General features: G+C 36.3%; 2 protein-coding genes across 4 annotated transcripts; one reads left to right on the top strand and one right to left on the bottom strand.

Annotated features, from left to right (window-relative positions):
- The first annotated feature begins 1,492 nt into the window (after positions 1-1,492).
- LOC110050497 (proteasome maturation protein-like) lies at positions 1,493-7,814 on the top strand. The gene is made up of 6 exons (XM_020756422.2): positions 1,493-1,610; positions 3,081-3,166; positions 3,619-3,679; positions 4,085-4,186; positions 4,922-5,015; positions 7,110-7,814. The coding sequence occupies exons 1-6, from the start codon at positions 1,599-1,601 to the stop codon at positions 7,175-7,177; spliced, it is 423 nt and encodes a 140-aa protein (XP_020612081.1). The 5' UTR covers positions 1,493-1,598; the 3' UTR covers positions 7,178-7,814.
- Positions 5,370-26,814, bottom strand: LOC110050490 (sodium-coupled monocarboxylate transporter 1-like). 3 transcript variants are annotated; one of them, XM_089273980.1, is made up of 16 exons: positions 26,418-26,814; positions 23,934-23,999; positions 23,762-23,813; positions 23,068-23,135; positions 21,823-21,974; positions 20,992-21,132; positions 20,111-20,240; positions 17,373-17,461; positions 16,811-16,923; positions 15,793-15,860; positions 15,372-15,458; positions 14,896-15,056; positions 14,023-14,123; positions 12,174-12,292; positions 10,405-10,434; positions 5,370-8,830 (listed from the first exon to the last, which is right to left on the bottom strand). In XM_089273980.1, exons 1-16 carry the CDS (start codon positions 26,757-26,759, stop codon positions 8,777-8,779), a joined length of 1,773 nt encoding a protein of 590 aa, XP_089130106.1. In that variant the 5' UTR covers positions 26,760-26,814; the 3' UTR covers positions 5,370-8,776. The 3 variants fall into 3 exon arrangements, with proteins under 3 accessions (XP_089130106.1, XP_089130108.1, XP_089130107.1); XM_089273982.1 differs by lacking the exon at positions 10,405-10,434; XM_089273981.1 differs by lacking the exons at positions 5,370-8,830; positions 10,405-10,434 and having other exon boundaries at positions 11,715-12,292.
- Positions 26,815-26,824: the final 10 nt, after the last annotated feature.

Raw genomic sequence — 26,824 nt, forward strand, 5'->3', positions numbered from 1 at the left:
AAGTACTAGTCGCATCAACGAAGGTTTCAAGCTTACTGAAAACGTCATCTTACTAAATTTGCTACCCACCGCAGTATAAAAGCAAAAGGTTACCATAGCAACATCATACCTATTAAAACGCCCTTACAAAACGAGTTCGGTGAACCCATTTATTATTGATTAAACTGATATTAGCATGCATATGGTAAAATGCAACTTTTATGCAAATGAGTTTTAAAAAGATTGTGGAAGGGGTATTTATAGAGTCACTTAAATTTTTCGAAAAAAATTTGTGTCACTCAACCAACTTGCAATTTTTTTAACTTTAAGAAAGGCTGAATCTTGACTTACTGATTGTAAGCAATTCTTCTGATGAAATATGGAAGCCACCAGGCGAATATTTCTCGATCTTCACCGCCGAAACGAACAAATCATTCGCAAGAAATTCCGCCTGCAGATGAGCAGAGTTACCGGTATCTTAACGTTGTCGGCCGTTCAGATAAGATATTGCACTGGGAAACCACCGGGAAAATCACCGGGAAAATCACGTGGAACCCCGCCTTACGATAACCTCGTTAACCTCGGCCACTTTTTTCTCCATACATTTTCCTCTGAGAAAACCCCGTTAATGCGCCACCCCGATAATACGGCCAAATTTTCATAGCCCGGTTGGTCTGTTAAAATTGCTTTCTTTTTCGCACGTACCTTTGGCTTTATTCACGGATTTAAAAAAAAAAGTGATCACGTGATGACGAATTTCATGATCGTGTGATGAGCGAATCTCCTGCCCTCGGAGAAGGTGATTCACAGTTTGTTTGCAAGTTTGTTGAGTTTCGTAAATACTCTGTTTTCTTTGGCTATCGTAGCTAAACAAGAAATAACACACAAACTGCGGTAATAAACATGACAATAAAACGCATTGTTCTCTTTTTGCTTTACAACAATGCGTTTTATAGTCATGTTTATCACCGCAGTTTGTGTGTTATTTTTTGCCGAGTTTGGTATTTTCTAGAAAGATACAATAGGCCCTTTGCACGATCTGGTCACATGGTACGGAATTAATTATGCTGGGACGCAAGTTGCACAGTGGGACCTCCAAAACAAAGGAACTCGTACCAGTTCAGCCCCACTTTCCTTTGTTTTGAAAGTCCCACTGTGTAACTTGCGTCCCAGCATAATTAATTCCGTTCCATGTGACCGGATCGTGCAAAGGGCCTATTCAAGATATGTTACAGAGAAGAGCTGGAACGATGCAGATTCCACTGCATGGATTAGATTTGTCTCGAACTTGTTACTTTTGAGGAATTTGCAACAGCTGTTCTGCTGACTTAGCCATGAGTTGTTTGTTCTCACGTGATCACTGTTTTGAATCCGCGGCTAAAACCAACAGTGCGTGAAACGGCCTAATAATAAAACAGCCATTTCGACAGACGGCTGGGATCAATAACCTAACGGGTTTTCAGTGTTCCACTATAACATAAAAGGAAAAGCTCCTCCCAGTAGCGCTTTAAGCTCGATGATCCGCGGGCTCACAAAACAGCTGGAAAAATCTTTGGGTTGCGGTCCTTTTGCCGAGCGGCTTCCTGAATGTGCATGCGCATTCGAACACAGTATTCAAGATGGCCGATTTGGTAAGTTGATTGACTTTGAAATGGTGTGGTTTGCTGTATCATTCTTTCTTCTAGTATTGTTCTAAATAGTTTTAAGTAATTATCTAAGACCTGAAAATATTTTAGAATAAGTATCAGCGAGATAAAGTTCCAATGTACTTGTCGTGCTATCTTTGTCGTCCCGAGTAAAAATTTCGCTGTGTCATGTGCGCGCTGTCACCGAGTAAGGAACTCAACGAAGGGAAAGAAAAATGAATCTTAGAAATAAAATAGAGATTGGGGAGAAGCTTATGATTTTTTGTTTTAAAAAAGGAGTTCTAGCAGATTGAGAATTTGGCAGTGCGGAAGCATGAAACTTCTCAAACGTTACACACTGCACATGTTCAAGTAAATATCCAGCGATCATTGTTCGTGTTACTGATACGGTATCCGGTCGTTTCGCCAACGAGTCGTTTCGCCAACGTCTCGTTCGCCAACGTCTTAGGTCGATTCGCCAACGTCCTAAGTCGCTTCGCCAACGTCCTACTAGTCAATTCGCCAACGTCTAAATAAAAGTTTAAAGTTTACCTTCACTTGTGTCTGTTGTCATTTATTTCATTCCCTTACCTAGAGTTATTTTCCATGCAAGAGCTTGGAAATATTTGATACGATATACTGTAATAAAATTGCTGTTGTTATTTACTTGACGTTCCATTTTATTTCTAACTCGATTATAAGGGTGGAAAATGAAAACAAACTCTGTTTGCTTTTGAAGAAGGAAAAGATATAATGTTAATTTACATTGTAATGCATTATCCGCGAATTGGAAGCCATCAAACTTTTGGAAGCCATCGGACTTTGGTATTCAACAGTCAATTTTCACTGTGAAAATTACCGCGATGTAGTGCCTATGAGCTGGCTTGTGAAACTATCAGAAACATGCAAATTGATCTTAAGTCAGTCAAGCGAAACTGGCAGTGACTTAAAATTTCTTGACCCAAGGATCACCCAAGGATCAGGATTGCATTCCAAGCATCAATAAGCAGTTTTTTTTTTCGTTAGTATTGGATATATGACGTTGGTGAATTGACCGGTAGGACGTTGGTGAAATGACTTAGGACGTTGGTGAATCGACCTAAGACGTTGGTGAACGAGTTGTTGGCGAAACGACTTGTTGGCGAAACGACCGCAATTCACTGATACAGTACATGTAGTGGGGTGTTAATTAAGTTTTTTATACGCATGGTTCTACTGTATTGTTATCTAAAAGCTATCAACCTTGGCAATCTGGTCTTTCGTAGTTTGAAGTTTTCGTTGGCCTTTTTTTACTGACCTTCTTCTGGATACAGACAAGATGCTCCTGGTCAAACATCAACTACCACTAGTATCAATCTACCAGTGTTCTTTCATGAGTGCTGTTTTCTGATTGGCTACAATACCCACTACTCACCAGTGGTTGCTTTAAGTGGACTTTTTGTATAAATGAGCTAACTGATATTTCTATCACCGTAGTCTGCACTTCCTGGAAAAGTCCAGCCTGTGACTGAAGTAAGTTCTTCTGTGGGTCATTTTGGTGTGCCAGACCAAATGAGAACAGGGTGAGAATATATCTATAACTTGTACACTGTCTTCCTCTCATATTGCTTAATTTTAACAAAACAAATCACAAAGTATATCAAACTGGTTTGATCTAAAGTAAGTAATGAAATTATCAGCACTGTGTTCCATGATGGCTTCTGTAGAGTTAAAAAATGTTTTTTTCTATATAGTTGAATGGCCAACTGATGTAAACCAGGGCTGTCAAGTTTTGATTCATATGTAGCCTTGATCTTCACACCCATAACAAACTTGTTTCCTTTTGAGTGAACTGTATCAACTTTAAGCAAGTTCACCCGTAACATCAAGGGTCCATCAAACATGCTCATCCGTAGCAGGTGTCATGGGTTACAACCCTTATTGACAGTCCTGTTGAAACCATTTAGAAGTCCAACTTATTAATCAAGGTTCTTCAAGAGTGCTTAGTCATGTTTTCTTTTTTATGTATTTAAAGGTTCTCAAATGTCAAAAGTGCATTAACTACAAGTCATCCTTTAGAAGCTACAGAGAAAACCGTGAGTCACTTACATTCATTTAACAAAAAAAAAAGTTTTTTTCTTCTGCATTTGGACTTATGTAAAGTTTTTTTTTTCTGTGTGGTTGAGGATTAATTTTAAACTAGATGTTTGGGCTTGAGTTAAGAGAACCTAATGTTGTTGTAGATTTGTTACATTTTACAGGTTTTATGTAAATCTTAGAGAAAAATAGTCAGAACACCTTTTAACAAAAAATTAATTACTGGAAGTTGCAGCACAGTAGACAACTGTACCAAGGTCTGTAGTGTTATAGCTTGGTACCATGACATTCACAATAACCATTGATTAGTTGTAGGCAGCAGTTAAAACTAAAAAAAATATGTTGTATTGCTTTAGTTGTCTCGGGATCATAAATGTGATTTTCATGTGTCTTTGTTGTCCCAGTTTCTAAAAAATCAAGAAATGCTTGATTTCAAGATGCTTAGAAATACCCAAGGTCTGCAGGCTCCACTAAAACTACAAATGGAAAGAGCTGTTGCATCCAAGGTAAACTAGAACAATATGTAATAATATATTTTGTATATAATAACTAAGAGAATTAGTGTGTTCATTGGTCGAAGCTATTGGGTCAATGAGAATACAGTCTGTGAAATGGAGTTACCTCATTTGTAACGTAATTCAATGCAACCTCCGCAAGTTACTACTTTTCCAATAATTAAAACTTGGAGTTGCTATAGTATGTCATTTGTGGCATGTGGGGTGGAATTTCCGAGGCACTGTTTGGCTTCAAGCAGAAAAGAAGTGATCTTATGGGCTGTTGTGAATGTATGCGATTTCTGCTTAATTTGCTCTCTAATTTGCTGGAAAATGTTTGCAGTTGATAAAAGTGAAAAACAAAATGACCACATTTTTCTGTGTTGTACACTCTTATGGATAAAATACATGTAGAGATGACACAGTAAAATTTCCAAAAATTAAGTGAAACCACTTGGCTGCAGTTTGTGATGCTGGTCTAGTATGGTCTATAAGAGTGTAGAACGTGGGATAATGAAGTCAATTTGTTTAATGTTATTATTTGGTGGCCCAATGGCTAGATGTTGCACAGAATCTGGCACTGACACTGGCAATGTATCTTGGATGTAATACAGCCTTTCAGTTGCTTGTAAAATTTAACAGTAAAATTGTGTTACAATACATTGTAAGAAAACAGATGACTTATTGGTTTAGCTTTCCTTATCTGAGCTATTTACCATTTCAATTTTAACACCTTTCCACATCAAGATCCAGCGATTGCCATGCCTGCCGAGTTCGATGGTTGCCCTAGATACACTAATGGGAACTGACGAGAGTATAGGATTTGAAGACTTCTTAAATGGTATGATAGCAACTGTTAACATATTAATTTCTACTATGAAACTTTGTTCCTTTACTATGACACAATCACATTACTCTCAGTGATGTATTTTGTAAAGCCAAGGTTTGAAATGATGACAGAAAGTCCTAAACAAGATAGGCTCTCCTCTGTCTGCCCATTCTTTAAGAGTACATGTATATTCTAAGAATTCTGTAATAGCTTGATGATCCTCCTCTTTGACAGCATTGAGTCAAGATAATGATACAATCCCTTATTTTCACCATTAAATGTAACACACATTACACAGTTTTTCTGTAAGTTATTGAGTATTTTGAAAAAAGTTAAAAAAATAATTCAGACACACACACAAGATAATTATTTTGTTTACTTCGAAGCCATGTTTTATTTGGATTGCACATAGTACAATATAATACAATGTATGTATCCAAAATATAGTATGAGTATACAGTATAATTGCTCATACATGATGATGGCTAAGCCAATGAAAACTCTTGAATTCCATTATCCAATGATCCAGTTTTTAATAATATACATTACATAATGTAGATTTCTAGGCATAATTTTGTGATACACTTGTTGAAGTGAAGTGAAGTGAAAGACTTTATTTAATGAGGGTGACCCGTGACAGTAACTTAAGTTACTGATAAACTTGGGGCCCTCAGCTTAAAATAGCAAGTATTTTGTAAAAGCAAGTATTTTGTGAAAAATACAAGTCTTGCCTTAGCTAAAACTAGAGGAAGATGATATACTCTATTAAGTATGATGAATGCTTGAAGTAGTCTCCTATGCATATTGAAGGTTACAAGTTTTTTTTTCTTTATTTTATATATTAATATTTCTTGAAAATGCTTAAACCTTTGAACATGCAACTGAAATTTTTTTCTACCTTGGTTGAATGATTGCATCATTCATTTTAAAATTTAAAACACAACATAAAATCAACTGGATTTATGAACTGAAACAGCCATACCATAAACTGCCGCTTATAAGCCCTCACCCCCCCAGATCTAAGCCCCCCTCAAGCTTTCCTTGTTTTGAATTTGTTTTATTATGATGTTTTAAGGTGGCTGAACACAGTTTTTGATACCTGTGTTTGATTCACCTTTTTCTCTAAAACCCTTGATCCCTCGGTCGCCAAAAATGGCAGCAAGTTAACAACACAAACTTTGATTTTTTGACGGTTAAGCTGATGTATGTGCCATTGCCATGGCAACACGAATAAATATAAACAGGACTTTAAAATCGGTTTTTTCATTTGTAGAAAATCTAGTCATTAGATTTTCTTTATAATTTGCATGCAACAACCTTGTAATGATTCTCACAAGTTAACACCATTTTGCTAATAATCTAACAGAGTGATCTTTAATTATCCCTTATTGAAGGTTCACGGGAATGTCTGAAATTTCCTTTGTTAAAGTTCAGTTATTTTCAATACTCCAGTTACTTATTTCCTAAAGTATTTTTGTGCCAAATTTTGTGAAATTCTAATGAGTGGTTCTGGAGAAATAGGCATATTTCCGTGAGTGCAATTTTTCTTTCAATCGCAATTTTTTGACTCACTACGCATGTGCTGCATTTAACTGGGTTCTCTCGGTAACAAAGGAAAAGCTGAGAATTGCTGGGTTCTTTGCATTGTTACCTTTTCTAACATATCTTTGTAATAAAAGACTAAAGCCATTAATACACTGTGTTCAATTATAGAGAAAAATAGCACAGATAGTGCGGGTGTTGAGTAAATAAAATGATCGCTCCATTGACGACGTTTGTTTTTTGCAACCCTTGTGCACGCACTGAATTGCATCAACAAAAGTGCGTGAGAAAACTGTGTTCGGCCACCTTAAAGCTTAATTACCAGTAAATGAAAAACCTATTTTGATCAACATGTGCAGCTATGCCTCGTTTCAAAATGTTTTTTATTTCGGTTATAAGCCCCCTCAGAAATAAGCTCTCTATTTATAAGCCCATCTGAAAGCCCTTACAAAGTTGTATAAGCCCAGGGCTTATAAGTGACAGTTTACAATATTTTTGAGGATGACACTTTCAATAATTAGTGGTCGTTTTGATTGTAACAACTTTTTTTTCCCTGAATTTCAGTTCCAGGAGATACCGAGGCCATGTCAGATCCTCACCTCACAATGGAATATAGAATGGGTCTTCACTGAACAGTTTCCTTATTTATCACAGCTGCTACTGTTATGCATGTCTGAACCACTGTTCTATTACTTCCTATTAATGATATACTTTTCCAGAAAACAGCCAATGTATTTTTATCAGAATCAGAGGGAGGTCTATCCAACCCTTAAGCGTTTTGTGGTGACTTCATCGAGAAAGTATCCTTCTGAATGACATGTAACTGACTCAAATTTGTTTGGCATGAGTGGTTCCGGTCAACAGTAGCATGATGTACTTGATTAGTGAAATTTAAGTGCACTTCAACCACTTGCATTATTTCCAGTATTAGAGTGCAAAAGCAGTGTAATCCATGTAAAACTGTTGCAAAAAGCACATTATGTGATCAATCTACAGTACTATATTACTCTTTCCTTTGAGTTCATGCCACTTAAAGCTTGTAAATTGTGTTATTTAACATCCAATATGCATGGGTGTTGGAGAAAAACAGGTCTTCTCTGGAAACAGATTGCCAGTTTTTTGTCATTTTAGGGGTGAGTATTTCACGTGAAGCCAACATGCAGGAAATATAGTCAATTGTGTAGACTGATGAGTATGACAGACTGACTGGAAGCTGAAAGGACCATTTGTAACCTTGTGGATAAAATAAAATTAATTGACAAATGTCAAGACAGTCAAGTGATTTTTCATTAAACAGTTAATGTATAGGAGTTCCTCTTAACCTGTAGTACATGGAACAAGAAGCAAATTTTCAAAGCCAGTTTTTCCTCTTGCAATTTCCTTCTCACTTGATGAACCGTGGGAAAAGAGGGACTTCTTATATAATTTATAGTCTTCCTGGACTAAAAATATCGAAGAGAATGAGATTTAGGCTCAATTACCAACTGCTGTTCAGGGAGGGAGTCTGGGCTCCTCCCCTGAAGGCAGGAGGAATGTAGACCAAACTCAAGAGAGTAGTGGAAATTGAGCCTAAATGAGATTGGGTGAAATATAATAGTTTGAACCTGGCCAGCAGTAAATAAATAGTTTGTCAAATGTAATGGTTTGTGATGTTTCAAAACTGCGTTGGTTTTCAAACATAAGTTATGAATCATGAAGAACAGTTCTTCTCAAAAACTATATTCTTACCTTGATAATCATGCCAGACAAGATACATTGTGTAATGAAACTTGACAAGAAGTGTCATTTCATAATTACAAAAAACAGGTAGAAGTCACTGATCACATTTCCAAAGTGTAATGTATGATGAAAATTATCTCTCTGAAATACCCACTAAAAACCCATTCGCACAGTTGCCTGATTACAGTAACAGGGAACTGTGAAAGTGCAACATCAATTTGAATGCTCTTGTCAAGAAAAATATAGCTACAAAATAAGGATTTAATAATTTCTTCTTCATTTTCCAGTCTTATCCAAGATTTATTTCAAACTACTCTTAAGTGGTAGAAGAGGGAATATTAGTTGTTGACAAGTGAAAACCTCACGTGAGCACTAAATCAAGGTGATAGATGATTAACCACAAGAAATAGACTTGCAGCAAATTGTACAGGTGAACTATAAAGCCACTAAGGGATAATAATTATTGTAGATCTCCTATGTCTCGTTATGAACAGCCCTCTTTTCTTCCAGTCTTAACTTTGTATGTTGCACTCTTGATCTTTCATAAAAGGGGTATGTTCATCTGACTGCAAAACAACACAACCACAATGATAAAAAAAAGTTGGAGACTAAAAGAAATTGTGACGCACTCCAGAGAGATTTTGCAGTGGCCACCGAAAGTAATAAAAATTCGTAAAGTACAACCCCTACCGTTTCTTAACCCACTTGCAAAGGTGAGAAAAATAATTTCCCGGGAGTATGCTCTCACAAAAAACTCGGGAAGATGCGTTAGCTATGGGATTTTAATAATTTTTGGGATTTTACCATAGTGTGAGCTTTATCAAGGTGGTTGCAGAACATGACAAATGTTTTGAAAAGTTGTCCAGTGCACTCTTTCCAAGCAAGGAAAACATGCCATTTTACTTAAGTTTTTCAGCCAATGAGAACGCGGCCTACGCGCCCTTTTCCGTGTTTGGACTTTGGAAGCGGCAATCAAGCATGCATCACCAAAAACGAGAAACGCAACTTTGTGCGATTCTTTAACGCTCTGTAACATGCTTGTCTTCCCGTAACGTTTTCTCATTCCCGTCAAGTCAGTTAAGGTTCGAATTCGCGAAAGATACAACTGTCATACGTATACTCAGGTCCCGACTACACTAGTATCAAAATATTTGCGACCACACTAGCGTTTTTGCCTATCGTCCACATTAAAACGACTGAAAAGTCCGAAAATGCTGATGGAGATGACAGTGTATGGTGCTTTTTTTTCGGCACCGTTTTCATAAGCCTCCGTTTTCGGCTATCCACACTAGAAACGGAGCATTTTCAAAAGGCTCCATTTTTGAAACCGTCTACGAAATCTCCGTTTTCATCAACGTTTTCGGTCGTTTTAGCGTGGATGATAGGCGAAAATGCATCAAAAAGTATGCGTTTTCATTCGAAAACGGATTAGTATGGTCGGGGCCTAAGATAACAAAATCAAGTGAAACAAAACCAGCACCCGTAACCTGAGAAATCTAAAAACGGGAGATAACAATTTTTCTTGAAAAATAACAGGCATGCAAACGGCCCCCACCCCCCGGTAAAAAAAAGAAGACGAACCAAAAAAATATTCGATTGAACCTTAAGAAGTTGCCTTTAAAAGACCAAAATCGACCCGTATGTTGAAACTCCCCAAGCAACCTCTTCTCGAAAGAAAAATACCAAATGCCTCTTGTGCATCTAAATTACTGTAAGGCAAACTGGCCTCAAGTAATATTTCAAAACATTCCCTTCAGGCAAGCAAATGACTCCAAGTTAAAACTGTCGTCAGCAACAGTGTCCTTTATTTACCATATAAAACATTAAAATTCCTCGTATGTGTCCAAATTACCGTAAATACCGCAACACCGTTTAACTTGTATAATAGCGACATGGAGCCGGAATGAAGTTCAAGAAGGGAAAAATTATATCAAGACGTCTTAACTGAAGCTTGTGCACGGTGGTACTTAACAGAGGTTAAGAACTCAGTCGAAGTTTTATGGAAGGCAATGCTGTTTATACCCTATCCTTTTTTGCGAGCATTAAATCGAATTAAATGTTATGTGCACATTAAAGTTAAGTTCTGTTAATTGCGTTGTCACGTGAGCGTGCTCGATGAGTTTATGGCGTTGATACTGACCTGATTAAAGTCTTGGAGAACGAAAAGTTGCTGTTTAGTGTGGAAAAAGCGATAAGACTTGAGTTAGAGAAGTTGAAGTTAATTCAAAGTTAACAGGAGGGTCTCGATGGGGTTTACCCGATACACAAGAAACTGGTCAAAATTTGGATCGTCAAATGAGAAAGAACGGGTCCTTAAACTCATAGCTTCGATCTCAGTGAGTTCTGCCAAATTTTATGATAGCTAAGAATTGGGCTAAAGTTTTAACTGAAAGCTGAAAAATCGTAAGAATTTAAGCTGAGAATGCATTATCTCTGAACAGGCCTTATAACTGGGATTGAGAGAAACCCCAAAAATGGATAGTCCATCGCAAGTTACAGCCCACCGACCATCTTCCGACACTTTGTTAAGTTGCTGTAAGAAATGTCCAGTGTCATTTTCCATTCCTGGGTGGAGAAAGGCACTGCAGGAGTAAAGTGTCTGAACACAACCCATGTCAATCTGGTCATGGTTCAAACTCCGGAAGTCTGGATCCGTAAGTCCATATAACTTTACGTCATCAGGGGCACAAATTGTTCCTTCCCATCATCCCCTGCTAACTCTTCACACTCCTCCCAGTTTTCTTTTTATCTCACTCTCATTCACTGGTCATGCTTCTTGGAGTGTCCGCGTCAGTTAAAAGAAGCATTCGACACTGTTTCCACACACTCGATATTTTAGATGTTAAACATAATCATTAGTAGGTGGAATGTTAAGAAATATTTTATTTTCATAACTAACGTTTCAGTAGGTTAACGGGAGACTACATTCTGGACAAGAAAAAAAGTCTGTTGCACCACATTTGGTATGACTGTGGTAGACTGCAATAGGATTAAGGAAAAGCTACAGTATGACTGCGATCAGTTCGATTGTATTTCAACTATGATAAGCCCCAGGCTTGAACTGAGTGTAACGGAAAAGTTTATAAGATATAAAGACCCCTGCCACTTCCCCTCTATTCATATGTAAGCGGTATGTGGAAAAAATCTTTGTTATTCACTTCTTATGTTATGCTTATCATCATTAGCATCATCATTAGCATCGTCATCGTCATCATCATCATTATTAAATGTACGTTACTTTATGAATGAAAACAAATTTTCAAGTACACTGTATCTACAGTTTTGGTAACAGCCGACTTAACGCAAACGTCATTAGTTGCAATTGTAGCAAATTAGTGTGGTAAAAGTATGCCACTGTCCTGTTAATAACTCTAGTTTACTCCTTTGTTAATGATCTTTCACATTATTTGATCTGTGTCAGTTAGTCAGTCTGTTTCAGTGTGTGCGCTGTTTTCTTGTTTGTTCTGTGAAGTGTAAGACAAAGAAAAATTTATCAGTTTGAAGTGGAAAGTGGCTTTCCTTATTTAAAAAATTCTCGCGTCACCTTCTTAGCCAATCACATGTAAAGAAAAAAAAAACAATCATGACTTGGTCACCTACATTTTCCCGCGCTACGCGTCAGCTACGTGTGTTTACAGCGTTTGACAGGGTAGCTCGAGTTCATTGCGTGGTTGCTATTGCTGTGATCGGCCACTGGGTTGCTTTAGTGTTGGTTTACAGCATGTTGCAGTAAAGGCGCCACTGAACGCTATCAGAAAACTGCTCCAATCACGCTTTATTATTCCAGAGACTAAACCTAGTTTGATTATGGCTATTCAAGCGTTTTAAACCTCATGAGTATACTGCAAAAATTTCGATCCCCCCCTTGAGCTTCCTTATTAGGGCAAAGGATAAGGATGACGTCATTACCTCTGTAGAGCTCTGCACATCACTAAGTGACTGTCGACGAGAAGATCCATTACACCAGGAACAGAATTTAGAGTAGTCGAACAACAATGCTGGGTCTATTCTTTCAGCTTCATGTTTTGCTAAAAGAAAGAAATGATCAGTGTGGAACCAATGAAAAAACGAAGAGAGGAACGAGCAAACAAACCAGCTAAAGAACAAATGGAGGGAATGGCAGACGAATGAGCGAAGTAGGAAGAAATGATTTTTAGTAAGCACAAAGAGAGCTTTAACATGGTACTTCGTTCTTCAAACTCAATGTTCCAAGAAAACCATTCCAATAATCCAAAATCGTAAATCGCTAATCTCAAGTTTCAGAAACATGAAGCGACTAGTTGATTTTCTACTCCTCCCTGGGTGGGATGCTAGTCCATCGCAGGGTTACCCCCAGCATTAAGTTCGCCGGTACCCATTTATACACCTGGGTGGAGAGAGGCACTGTGAGAGTAAAGTGTCTTGCCCAAGAACACAACACAATATCCCCGGCCAGGGCTCAGACGGACAGACAGACAGACAGACAGACAGACAGACAGACAGACAGACAGATAGACGGAGAAACGCACACTCGCAAAAACTTTGCTTCTTTAGTCTACGTTCTAATAGTTTCATAGTAAGTAAGCAAGTAAGGAACTTCAACAATACATTAAAAAAACTGGCTGAAAGAAAGAATCCTACTACCGTGTGGCACTAAATTTTTGCGGGAACTAATTTTTGCGATTGTAAAAGACTGGTTTTTTTTGCTGGGTACTAATTTTTTTACGATTTTCGGGAAGCCGCGTTTAATTGAAATTACAACATTTTCACATTTTTCAATTAAACTGTATGCAATTGACAAGTGAAACAACATCTAGAGAATTAAACACAGTAATCCAGTAATCAGTGTCACTCTATCAGAATTATATCGTGCGCTTGCGGAATTGTAGATGCTCTTCTCATTGGATTACCTTCTAACTATCCTTTCCTGTATACCTTTAATTTTTCTTAGTTTCTGAACGTTTTGTTTCTCATTCATCGTTTTGTTTCTAAACGAAAGAGACGTCTTGAATAAATGACAACAACAAGATTCTACTTGTGATGTTTGTATGTACATTTTCGCAACTGGAGTAAATTTTTGAGGAGGAAATTTTTGTGGGAATTTTTTTTTTTGCGGGAACTTTTTTTGGCGGATTGTAGAAAAAAGCGCTAAAATCGCAAAAATTAGCACCCGTAAAAATTTAGTGCCACACGGTAATAGGAGACATATTAGAGAATAAAATGCAAGAAACACTATTTACATAGTACCATACAAATAATATTTAACAAAAATACGATTTAACAAAATAAAGAAAAAATGTTTCAGGCCGTGTCCACACTACGCCGGAGGAATTTGAAAATTGAAGTTTCACCCTGAAAACGCATCAAATGTTTTCCGTCCACACTACGCCGGAGGAATTTGAAAACACAACAACCAACGGTCATTTTGGAATTGTGCTTGAGGAAAACTCAAACAAAAAAATATCACATGATTATCGCGACGCCGTCGTTTTCGAAAAGCCTGCGTTTTCTTAATTCTCCCGTTTGAAGAGGCGTTTTTGAAAAGCTCCGTTTTCGTGATGAGTGTAGTTAGTTCGTGATTGGTATGGACGGTAGGCCTGGCCGTGGAAATAAAGCCGCCTGCTGCGTTCTCAAGCTGCATTTTTAAATTCCACCGAATAGGGCGGAGTGTGGACGCGGCCTCAAAGATCCACTAAATTCTCTCGCTCGTTATCAAACAAATACATGTATAATCTTGTTGTCCATTATCATACATACAGAAACCTTCAGATATACTTACTGAATATAAAACTGGCAAGGTAACCAATAATATATGTGATCAAGAATCCCAGTATTCCATACCAAAAGAATGACAACGCATACACAGAATGAGGAGCAATGCTGCGAAAAAATTCCAACAAAAGCCTTATAAATAACTCTAAAAATAATAAATTACTCACTTAGAAATAGTGATTTTGATATCCCTATTTTTAATACTATAAACTATGGAAAACATTCTCTAAGATATCAAGGACCGCGCATATGGTCGAAAGTAGATAATAAATTGAAAGGCTCTCTGAATATCGAATCATTCAAAAAGAACATTAGGAAAAAAGACTTCACGTCTTTTTCGTACAACAACAATAATTGTTGTAACCTCTGTAATTCGTAAAGACTACCTATAATATGCCTACTGTCTTCATGTACTACTTATACATACATTTTTGCAGATTGATTGTATATACACTTCTTTTTAAACTTATTTAATTGTAAATCAATTTAACCTTTTTTTTGTGTCCCCAATTAGTAGTTAATACTAAATACATTGATACTTCAATAAAGCGGTTATCATTATTATAGCAGGTTTATAAACGAAAATTTAAAATTTCAGTGTGTGTAACAATGCAATTCAGGTAGAACCCCTTTGCCAACTTTGCTGCAACTACACTCCAAGGAAATCGTTCAGTTTGGTTTCATTCACAGACCACATATCTGCACATTTCATACGTGTATGACTTATTTTAAAGTTGTGTAGTTGCATCTAAGACATCCATAGTGAAGGTAAAACAGAGCTGGTTTAAAAGGGGTTGCTTAGTGCAAGAAAAGCCTTCATAATCCCCACTCAATTTTCTCAACCAGTCTATCTGCTTTGGTTACAATCTCGAATACTTACCTTGGTGCTGGTTGTATTGATGACATATTAAAATTTGTCACATTGCTGGGACACCCAGATACAGACATGGGCTGTGTGGGGTACTGTGGTGGGTGTATCAGTGCTCCTATACTGATCCAAGTGACTGTCCAAAAGCCAGCTGCCACTCCAATCCACACACCCTGAAATGCAATGACATCGTGTTTAACCTTCAACCAACTTAACATGTACTTCTTGGTAAATATTTTCTCTACAAACATGCACTGTACAAAACAAGATTTTAATTTCTGAATTTTATTGCCCTGGTGCAGGAAAAAAATTGACCTTGCAACTTAGACCAATGTGGCTAAGTCGTCATTGTGGAATGTCTCAGGTCGAATCTCAAAGTTAAGATATCTTAAGAGCAGATCAATTTCATTTAACAGTTGAACAATCAACGGCATAAATTAATTAAAGACAGATGTTCAATCACGGAATGCAGAAGTAGTCTGGCTTACCTTTGAGTTCGCACGAGTTGTCAGAATACCAAGAGAAAAGAGACCTAGCATTGGACCCCCTGTGGTTCCAAACATGGTTGCACTCATCTGACAAGAATGTCAAATAAGAATATTTAAAACCTATATAAATGCCAGTGTTTAATGATACAATCACAGTATCTTTCACAAAGATAAGTACTGTGGGCAAAGTTTTCATATGACATCAGGTAATCGCTAACTAAAAAGCACAGCACCTATATCAGGATAACCTGAGATAATGATATAAATGTAAGAACAAAGTCATTAAGTTACATGTACTAGTTCATACTGTGATACGCTTTAAAAACCCTGAAATTTGACTCACATTTTGTCTAATATTTGTTTCCATCACTTTTTCACAGCACCTTACTTCAGCTCAAGACTTAACAACAGCAGCACGTACCTGTAATATCATTCCAAGTTTTGAGACCACAAAAGCCAATGCAAGCGAGATGAGGCCATAAATGCATACTGTAGATTAAATGAGAAAATACCCTGTAAGAAAGCCTACACTAAAAGCTGTTAGAAGTACTACAGAGTAACTTGAAAGAAGCACAAAACTAGCATGATCTGTCTACTTAATGACGGTGCAAGCAAAAGAAATTGAATTTTAATAATCAAAGAGTGATTTTCCTCTCTCTTTTACTTGCAGTGTTTTCTAAAAGAAATAGAAAATACTTCTTTGTCTTTCTATTGAGTTTTAGTATAAATCTACTAGCGTTCCATCACGAATTCCATTCTCCGATTGGCTATGCTACTCACTTTCTATTCTATGATAGATAGTGAGTAACATAGCAGTGTGCAGTTTTTACCAAAATGACGACTGCTTCTTTGTGTTTTCATGTCTGTGGAGTGTCTGTGAAGAGGATTTGGATAAAGTTTTGAATGACTAGTAGATTTATACTAAAACAATTAGATTATTTGCTCTTGATTTCTATCGCGTGATAGTTGACTCGGGCTGCACCCTCAACTATCACGCGATAGAAATCAAGCGTGAATAATCTTATTGTTTAATTGTAAACACTCATGAAAGTCAGTCAGTCAGTCAGTCACTGGGGCAATCAGTCAGACAGACAGACAGTCAGTCAGTCAGTTGGAAAAAAAAAATCATTGATCAACATCAAATTTCCTCTAACAAATCAAAACATTGTTAAGCAGACCACTGACACGAAAAAATAATCATCAACAACATTATTATCTTCTTGACGAACAACTTCTCAGAATTAACAGACAGTAAAAAAGGAACACACAACTAAATAAATGTTACTTTCTTTTTCATTTTGTAAAAGCTTTGCTTATTGTTGAACACACATGTTCTTAGTTATTTAGGCATGCAATGCATACAAAAGAGTATGGGGTATAGCCCTTTACACAACACTGCAATACAGTATGTATTTATACATCCAGTAGTTTACTGTTACCTAACAACTTGGACACAAGTGCCTCTCTTTCAGTTGGGATGTGTTGCACTACCATAGGTGCAAAATCCTCAACTGTTACTGCTGCCAGAGCATTGAGTCCTGATGCTACAGTACTGAGCAGGAAAAAAGGGAAAAAAGAATGCACTCACTGAGAATATTTATACATAAGACACAATTAAGGGGCAAGGACTTCTGCAGTACTGGTGTGTGTCAGTTGATCAATAAAGCAACATGGGGACAATAGCAATGGTGGACCTCTTGTTTGCCTCCTTCACTGCAAATCTTATACGGTAACCGTTGCAGCATTTGTTCAATGCTGCACATGGAAAACCAACAGGCCCTTATGCTTTTGAAAACTGTTTTTGATACAGATCATGTAAACTAACTCCAGAACTACTGGAGCACCCGTTTATCGGGTCCCAAAGAGAATCATTGAGTTGTGCTCTTACGCAAACCATCTCCCTGTTCGTGCCTCTCCTGACTGCAGGAGTAATTATTAGCCTGTGTTCAAACACTACTTGACTTGAAAGAATAAACTATAATGATGTTATTGGCAATGTACCTTAAAGTGCCACAGAACAATGCCGCTACAAAGACTCCAGGTATACCATGAAACTTGCCAAGCACTTCAATCACAAAGTATGGTAAGATCTACAGATTGAAATAAACATGATAATTTTTATGAAGTCCATTAGCACATTAGATCCTTTGTTAAATGACCCCACAAGCTTTGTAGCTTTGAAAACCATTGTTTTAAAATAAAGGTTGATTGATTGATTGATTGATTGATTGATGTACATGACTGTATGACTGCAAGCCACTCTCAGGGGTTACTGTGTAAAAGGTGATGTCTACGTTTCCTGTTCCATATGAGCCTATCCCCATTAATCCCTACTAAGAAACAAATAAGAGAATTGTAACTCCCCTCACCACAGAATGGATGACCACTGCAGAAACATGTACTTTTTCTAAGGTTAAGCCCTGATAGGGGGTAGAAGGGTTTGTGAGTGGGGACTCCCATACAGCAGACTGTGATGGCAAGATTGTTGAACCCTTGTTGAACCCTTGTTGACTAGAACCATGAATTTGAGTAATTACACCTCTAGCGTTCTCTAGGTGCCCTCTAATAAAAACAATAACCTACAACACGCTTTGACTCAATTATTTTCACTCTAACATGCACAAAATCAGTTTCAGCTTATGTCTTAATCGCGCTAATTCTTGGATAATAACACAAATTTCTGTTTCATTCCTCTCTCTGCGTGTTAAAGCTGGAATTTTAAGCTTACAGCAGCTTAAAATCTTACGTAAGTTTTACAACTTTACTATGAGCTTAAATAGTATGATGATTACATTGTCTTTGTCGCAATTTTTCATATGGTGAGCTCTGGTTAGTTTCTGTTTGTATGTGTCAAAACACAAAACCTGTGAACTAATTCAATCATCAAAGGCAGTTATATTTTATCGAGAGAAACCTGACATACACAAGCTAATAAAGTTTTAGCCAGTGACTCATTGGAATCAGTAACAATTAGTAAAGATGTCTATTCCCGCTTTTATAACAATGTTGTGTTTTCTTGAAACGGGGATAAAAACAATATCTTTTCATATATTTATAGATAAGATACAACTGGTCACCCATCATATTGAATTCACAAGTTTTCTAGAGATAATTTCTGCAAAGAATGCAATAATTTCGGGTATTTCCTGCACTGTTGTCGGAAGATTTTGCAGGAAGTGTGTAGAAAATAGCACAGAGTTTGTCAATTAGGAAGTTGTAATCCTTTGGTTAGGGTGTTTTTCAGCAGGAAATAAATAATAAAAATTAAAAATACATTCAAAGTTTCCTTGGTGTAAAGTGTCCACATATTTATGCCATCATACCAATTACACATTTTTGGGATTTGGTTACAGAACAAGAATTGGCAAGACAAAGTTTTCATAGAATTTATAAGTTATATTTTTCATCAGTTTTTCATGCTGATGCCAGAAATTTATGGTTTGATAGATCTGTATTGCAAGGAAATAATAATATGAAAGAGACAGAGATTTTATTCAATGTAAGAATGCAAAAAAAAAAAAACCCATTATTTACCTAGCACTTGTCAATTATTAGAATAGTTTCTTCTAGGTGGCTAATGATGTCATTGACATACATGTAAGCTGTGAATTACTGATTTATTGAAACCTTCTGCTGACAGTGTACAACCAATTCTTTTTAAAATAACCTCTGTAAAAAAGTGTTCATCCTTGAAACTACATGCAGTGAACTTATGCACAACACATAATAAACATCAAGGATTCAATAAATATCAGCAGACGTGACATGTAAATTATTGCAAACATGTTAAGGTCAGGTTAAGTTCCTTGTACGGTTAAGCTTGGAATGTGTGAAGGAGCGTTTAAACACAAATATATAATTTAAGTGGCTGTTTCCCAACTTGTCACGGTCCATTGCAAATAGGAGAGTGTGATTGTTTATGCACCATTGTTGTTTTTCCACTGAATACAATGCTTAAGCATGTCTTTATGATTTATTCAGTACCCATCTTGGATTCCTTTTCTATGTAAACATATGTCAAAAAAGTTAGGATATCGTTTGCAAGAGTATCACTACCAGTTGAAATAATAATTTCTCAATTTGTAAATCTATGAGTGATACCCAGCTTCGCTACACCTCATTGAGTGTTTAATTTCCTTGTACCTTTGAAACTTAAGCTCTCAGCTGGATAATTAATTGTATTAAGAATAACTGAGGTACCGGAAGTGATATGATTGGTTAATATTTATTTATTATTGTTCCACTGCCCTTCTGACAATTGAGGCCTTTTCATATAAAAACAGTAAATGAATGACAAACAGAATGAATTGACCAACAGAAGCTTGTGTTATCTGTGTTCTCTCAAAGCCCTGTTTGATTCATTGTGCCAGTAAATTGTGTAACTTGGCTTAATTTTACACGTAGTTAATAGCAGATTCTAAAAATGATGGAACAAAAATGCTGATTCAATCTGTTATTTTAGCCTTTTAGAGATTCCTTTCAAAATTTCTGAGACTTCCTATGCCACTTTTATGAGAGAGTCCCTGGCAGTAATTCTCCTGAGGTCAATCCATATAGAATTAACTCTTTGGCATTTTAAATTCCCAACTGAAGAAACATTCAAGTAAAATAATCATTATCGTTTTCACAGATGCATAAGGTTTTAACATAAAATTATCATGACAAGCTTTCTTCTCAAGTTTCTACAGCTTGTAGAATACTTGCCTTGAGGGCTCAAAAAGATAAAAAATTACATGTACCTCATCATCTGTGGATATCTCTCCAGTGGTTCTAGGATCGCAAGAAGCATAAAATGCATAGATAACCAGGCCTGTTAAAACTGTTATTGTTGTACTGAAAATGTTGAGCGGCAGATTCATCCAGACAGCCCTAGCAAACAAAATCATTGCCAAATTAAACATGGTAATGTTGTAAAGGAATGCTTCATGTATTTAGCTTAGAGTTTGAACAAGAACGTATTAATGTTAAATCTACCTGTAAATTATAACTGCGTACTCATAAATTATCTACGGTCAATTTAGCACACTGGGTAATTATTTTCTTTTGGTAGTTCAAAGGAGCACACTTGGTGGAGAGTCTACAATTTTTAGGGACAATTAAGATGCTCATTTTTTCACCTGACACACACACAGTATACAATATTATATACCTGCCTTAACATGATGCCTAACAACAAACAACAGATACTGTAACTCAACATCGTTGGGTTGAGTGCAATGTTCAGATTAAAAGCAGGGTGTGACAATTTTATCATCTAATTTATTAGCCTTAAATGTGGAAATATGTCACTTGTGCAATGGACTGCATGTGGCTGTGCAAACTTTCTGGCAAAGAAACAAGAGCAGTTACTAGAAAAAGGGTGCTTATTGTGGACTAAAATCAAACCATTTCCAGCATGTCATTAGAATTTCGTGTCTTTCCTCCTAAAAAATGTAATTATGGCTTTCCTTTTGTAATAGCTTTGGTCTAGAACCTCACTGTCAGGCTATCCTGTTGCGTTTGTATTGCATAACTTTATCCTATGTTACAAAATGATCACAACATTCAGTAAACAGAACCAAAACATCAATAGCAAGTTTTTTTTCAGGCTACCCAAATAATCATTTGATATACTATTTACCTTTGCGCTGACTTGAAAGACTTGGAAGTCAGGAAGCGTTGGACAGCGGTCTGGTTGGTAGCATAAACTGGAAGCATTTGAAAAGCACCACCAATAACAAAAGCCCAGAATGTGTCTCGGCGAGTTGGATCTACAGAGAAACTGTAGAAAACGTAATATGTAAATAAATAAATACATACACATGCACATGGAATGGACTGCATGTGCAAACTTTCTAAGTGTATTTATACATTAAATTTTTTTTACAGAAAATCAATGAAAATTGTACATGCAAGACATGAGACTTGCTATGGTTGATGAACCTGCTTCTGTTCAACAGAAATCCCTTGGGGCAATGGTACTGGTGCATAACACGTCATGTGTAATTACCAAAACTAAAGCAAAACCATTTAATCTGTAGTTAATCAACGTTATAGATGGAAGTTAAAAAGATGAGTCACAAGATTACTATTGTTACTAGATACACGTAACTGGAGTGCTCGCTGTCGATTTTGATACCTTTGTTATCAGCAAATAAAAATAAGCTTGCAGTCTAATTGTTAATTGGTTACTTATCATTCTAATAAGCTATTCCAATACATTTATACAGCACTTGAAGGATTTTAGCCATGCTATAGCAAGTAAGAAATTATTTTTATAATAATACAGTTTCAGGAAACATCCATACCCACCCCCAAGGAAGATCACAGGAAATTCTGAGGGGGTATACAGGTACAGGTTGGGGACAGGGAGGGGAGGGGGGTGCATGCCAAGTAGCATTTGGTGAGAGGGGATATGAATACTTTCTGGATCATTCACTGTATTTAATAAAAGTGTTAGGCCTAAACTTACTTTAACTGAAGTCTGTGTCCTTTGTAAGCAACATCAAACACCTTGCCCAGACTACCAACCTTAACTGTCCCAACAATAATGATTGTTATCATGCCTCCTAACATAACAACTCCTTGAAATACATCAGTCCATATTACAGCTTTCATTCCACCCTGAAGAGGAAACACAAATACAGTATGTGTTCATCATAGTGAGACAGCAAAGATTTGCCCAGTAGTAATATTGTACTTAACTTTTTATAGAGTGGTTTTCAATTGAGTGTTGTAAAACCAAAACCAAACCAATTACTTACCAGTTAGACTACTCAACCAATCTCAAACCATAGAAAAACCAACACCAAAGCAATTACCTGATTACTTGTGACACTTTATTGAAAACCACTCTATCCGTACAATAATATCTTAGCAGCTAAGAAGCCTTGCACATAAGACTGTTGAAATTTTTAAAACTGTTGATAAACAAACTAGCTGAAAGAAAAAAAATTAAAACAAAAAAAGCTGCTTTAATGAAAGTATACAGGTACCAGATCTTTCTAAGACAAATGTACAAGTCATGTAACCTGAAAGTATGAAAGAGGGATAATTTTGAATTTGAAACTCCCTTTTCAAATTTATACACAATTTTTGTTTATAAATTTAATTAAACTTGTATGTATGCAATTTATGATATCTCATACCCTCTGACCTTAGCAAGATTTACACTAACATAATATAATATTTCACAGACTATTACATAGAAATTAGGGGTCGCACTCTAAATACTGTATGAACACCGTGTTTCACCATTGTTTTTGCCATTTCTGGTATTCTTAATACATGTACATGAACAGTAGGTCACTTTTGACATGCATATTATACAGCTTAGTAGTGAGGCCTAAAGGACACTGACAAAAGAAACTGAAAGTGGGTTCCCAAACATTTTCTGCAATTTATTTTGCTTGGTTATTGAAAACTTCATGTACTATGAAACTGAATTTTAAAATAGATTTGAATGGACCTTGATGGTCCAGGTGACCTAGCTTGTTTTTGGCAAATTTTACTGAGCAACAAGCTTGTTACAGGTGTGAATACCATGGCAGCCTGACTGAAACATAAAACCACTGCTTTGGTCTACTGCATAGATACTGATGGGCAATTATGATTGAAATCAAATGCAGTTTACTATTGTGAACAAACTAAAAAACAACCTTAAAACAGTAAATTTTTGAACACAAATTAATATTTATTACCGTGTTATTACACTTACCACAGTGGTATAAAAAGTACAGACAAGTCCAGTTAGGATCGTTGAAAGCCATAATGGAAACCCTGTCACTAAAACATAAAACACAACACAGTTGCTGGGTGATCATTATACGACTTATTCTGTCCAGGACAACTGAATAAGTCGATGGTAAAAAAGATGCATGTTTCACCAGGAGTGACCCACTTCTAAAATTAAACTTACACCAGATATAAAATCTACAGACTATAATGGCATTAATGTTCAGTAAATTAAAGCCATGTGCATGTCACCAACACACTTACACAAAATAATGCTAATAATATTATACCTTTTATTAGTAGTTTGTTTACAAATCAATTCAACTGGATACCTGGTATCAATATACATATATATATTTTGTGAAGACTGCATGACCTAGTGGTTAGGGCGCTGAATTTGTAATCCAGGGGTCCCGGGTTCAATTCATCCTCCCTGTCATTGAGTGGATTTGTATTTGGTGGTCCCAGATTCAACTCCTCCATGTTTTGTAAATAGCCAACTGGTCAGTCCTCTGCCAGCTGGAATTTTTAAGAAGTTTCCGTTCAATTTACAATATTTGTTTCTCATTTCAGTGTTCTCAATAAGCACAGTAGTGCTAAAGACTTCCACACTTAAAGCGATCTATTTTTTATTTGTTTTTTATATTTAATTGTTTAAATTATAAATTACTTTTTACCTGACTCTAAAGTTAGAGATGGACCATATAATACAATAGCAGTGTACAGCACCTAAAAAAAAGCCAAGTATGCTGTTTATCAAAATAACTAAGAATAATTTGAGAAATTAGAAAGATTTGTCTTTTCAGGAAAAAAAAACACTTCCAATTTTACTAGTTTACTTTCACTCACTGTTTGTATTACAAATACTACAGATCCTAACATCCGCACACTGAAGGAAAATCTTCTCTCTAAGTACTGCAAGGCAATTTAAATGAGACGACATGTTATTCACAAGATTATTTTTAGTAAAACATCTTTTAATTGCTTTAATACCATAATATCTAAACTGCATTAAACTGCATTATAGATACGATACAACACCTATTTATGATACGATACTCAATTTTTACTGGTAACGTGGGGTTTACACTTCACTAAAGTAATCAGCTAGTGACAGGTAATCCATGACCCTGGTATATTCTAAAAATTAAAACTAAAAATGTACAATAATTGATCGTATAAGTAGTAATAGTAATAGTAATAGTAATAATAATAGTAATAGTAATAATAATAATAATAATAATAATAATAATAATACGTAAAAGAATTGGCTTTGTCAATAATTTAACTATAAAACATTGCGATAAGACAAAAGTTAAAACCATCACGGTTAAAAACTCTAAAAACTGTAAAACACTCAAAAAAGCAATGACGTTTCGACATTTACTCAACGTCATTTTCAAGTCAAAATGAATAAGAAAACGCTATTTGAATATAAATGTACAAAACAAATCCTTAGAGACTTATATAAAACACTATGAAATGCGAGAAATATTTGCACGCAGTGTCATGTAAACAGTTTAGCACAAACAGAGTCCTTCTGGGTATTTAGCCCAGGTTTTAGCTCCTTAATAAACAACATCTCGAATATTAAGCAGTCAAACTTTGTTCTACATTTCCTCAAAATCGAGAATTGTTTGTCCTTCAAATCAGACTTCGATAGACCATGGTCTTCCAAGTGTCTTCCAATTGCAGAATGTTTATGCTCGCCAATGCGTTGGTACAAGTGTCGGGTTTTGTACTCGACATAATCTGTGTCACACAGATCACATTGAAATTTGTAGACCACGCACTGATTGTTGACAATCGGCGGCTTCTTCTCTTTCGGGGCGAGGACTTGACTGATCTTTTTTGACTGAAAGACAGACTTTATTTGTACTCCAATTTTTGCGCTCAGATTTTGCATTTCTCTCTTTACTGAGTTGGCTGATTGTTGATCTTTGAATGGTAGTGGTACCATGATATTAGAAGTGCCATCACTTGCATCATCAAGCGCAGTAATATTGTCGATATTGCGTAGAAATTTGTTAATCGAAGAATGCGATGTGTGCAAATATTTCTTGCATTTAATAGTGTTTTATTTAAGTCTCTAAGGATTTGTTTTGTACATTTATATTCAAATAATGTTTTCTTATTCATTTTGACTTGAAAATGACGTTGAATAAACGTCGAAATGTAGTCGCTTTTTAGAGTTTTTTACAGTTTTCAGAGTTTTTAACCGTGATGGTTTTAACTTTTGTCTTATCGCAATGTTTTATAGTTAAATAATAATAATAATAATAATAATAATAATAATAATAATAATAATAATAATAATATAATACATTTGATTGATATACTGTAATGAATTGATTTTGAATGCATTTTCCCTGACCAGATTTGGGGTGAAAGGTCAAATGAGTCTTACATGATCACTTTTTTCACAGTGCACGAAAAATAGCCTGCAAAAAACCAATCATTGGGACAGTCTCTAACAGCATAGCTAAGGTTGATTATCAGTAATCAAGTGACCCTGAACTAGAGACTTTTATCTGAGGACAAGCGTACTGGAGAACTATTTTCTCGTTGTACATGTAGCAAACAATAGGATATTCTACAAAATTCTAACACCGTGCCTCCGCAACCGGCCGGCATTTTACGGAATTTTTTGTATTTATAGAGTTACCCTTTGCATTATTGAAAGCTAACCGTAAGCAGGCTAACCGGAGAGCTACATGTATTTAGGCTAACCGGAGTGCTACTCAGGCTAACCGGAGTGCTTTTTAGGCTAACCGGAGTGCTATTCAAACGTTTTGACTGCCGGTCATTTTATAATAGTCTACGTTATAAATCCCGATATACCGGGTGCCGGGCTCATCAAAGTTAGTATTCAGCCATATAAACAAGGATTTGACAATATTAACTGAAATTTTTAAAAAATAATTTTGACTGCCGGACACGAAGTATTTTGAAAATCCTGTCCGGCTGCCGAACATTGAGACACAGCGAAAGTAGCATTCAGCCATATAAACAAGGATTTGACATTATTAACTGAAATTTTTAACAAATAATTTTGACTGCCAGACACGGAATATCTTGAAAAACCTGTCCGGCTGCCGGACATAGAGACACAGCGACTATTATTTGGGATAAGCTACATGTCCAGTAGTATCGAGGGCTCCCCCACCAGGATTGTAAGCTTAATTTTATGTACTCGGCAGCTTATAACCCAATTTTACAACAAAACATAAATTAACCTGACCCTTGTTACAAAGTAACTTTACCGTGACTTGTAGTCTGTAATTTCCGGCGATGGATTTAAGTGAATTTTAAATGAATGTCACGTCGACCTACCTCGTAACTACTTGTCAAACGAAGATTGTAATACACTGGTAAAAAAACCAGTGCCATCATCGGCACTGAAATAAAGTTCGTGAACGACTGAATCCAATACTGAAAACCATACGTGTAGACCTCAGCTGGGTTTCCAAGAATTGCAATGGACGACACGAAGGACGCGAGAACAGAAATGGCAACAGGAATACTGGACATACTTCGACCGGCCATCAAATACTCATTGTTGTTTTGCTGTGCTCCTCCGGCTCTAGAATAGAATATTCCAATACCCATGGATGCAAGTAAGGTTAAAGAGAAAACGACAAAATCCGCCACAGTAAAATGTGCGTGAATTGCCATGATGTTATATAATTCCCAGAGGAAAACAGTTTTTTTTCCTCCGGTCTCAATTACTGAGCCTGCGG

This window comes from Orbicella faveolata, unplaced genomic scaffold (genome assembly GCF_042242905.1).
Source record: "Orbicella faveolata isolate gen_17 unplaced genomic scaffold, um_ofav_v1 contig_35, whole genome shotgun sequence".
NCBI classification, from domain to species: domain Eukaryota; kingdom Metazoa; phylum Cnidaria; class Anthozoa; order Scleractinia; family Merulinidae; genus Orbicella; species Orbicella faveolata.

What these genes read in the sequence shown, in the direction of transcription:
- LOC110050497 (XM_020756422.2), top strand. An exon ending in CCAGACCAAATGAGAACAGG is followed by an intron (nt 3,167 to 3,618) that starts GTGAGAATATAT and finishes ATGTATTTAAAG; the next exon opens with GTTCTCAAATGTCAAAAGTG. An exon ending in AAAGAGCTGTTGCATCCAAG is followed by an intron (nt 4,187 to 4,921) that starts GTAAACTAGAAC and finishes TTCCACATCAAG; the next exon opens with ATCCAGCGATTGCCATGCCT.
- LOC110050490 (XM_089273980.1), bottom strand. Translation starts at nt 26,759, where the DNA reads ATGGCAATTCACGCACATTTTACTGTGGCGGATTTTGTCGTTTTCTCT. An exon ending in ATCTCTAACTTTAGAGTCAG is followed by an intron (nt 23,136 to 23,761) that starts GTAAAAAGTAAT and finishes TTTATGTTTTAG; the next exon opens with TGACAGGGTTTCCATTATGG. An exon ending in AACTTGGAATGATATTACAG is followed by an intron (nt 15,459 to 15,792) that starts GTACGTGCTGCT and finishes CATTCTTGTCAG; the next exon opens with ATGAGTGCAACCATGTTTGG.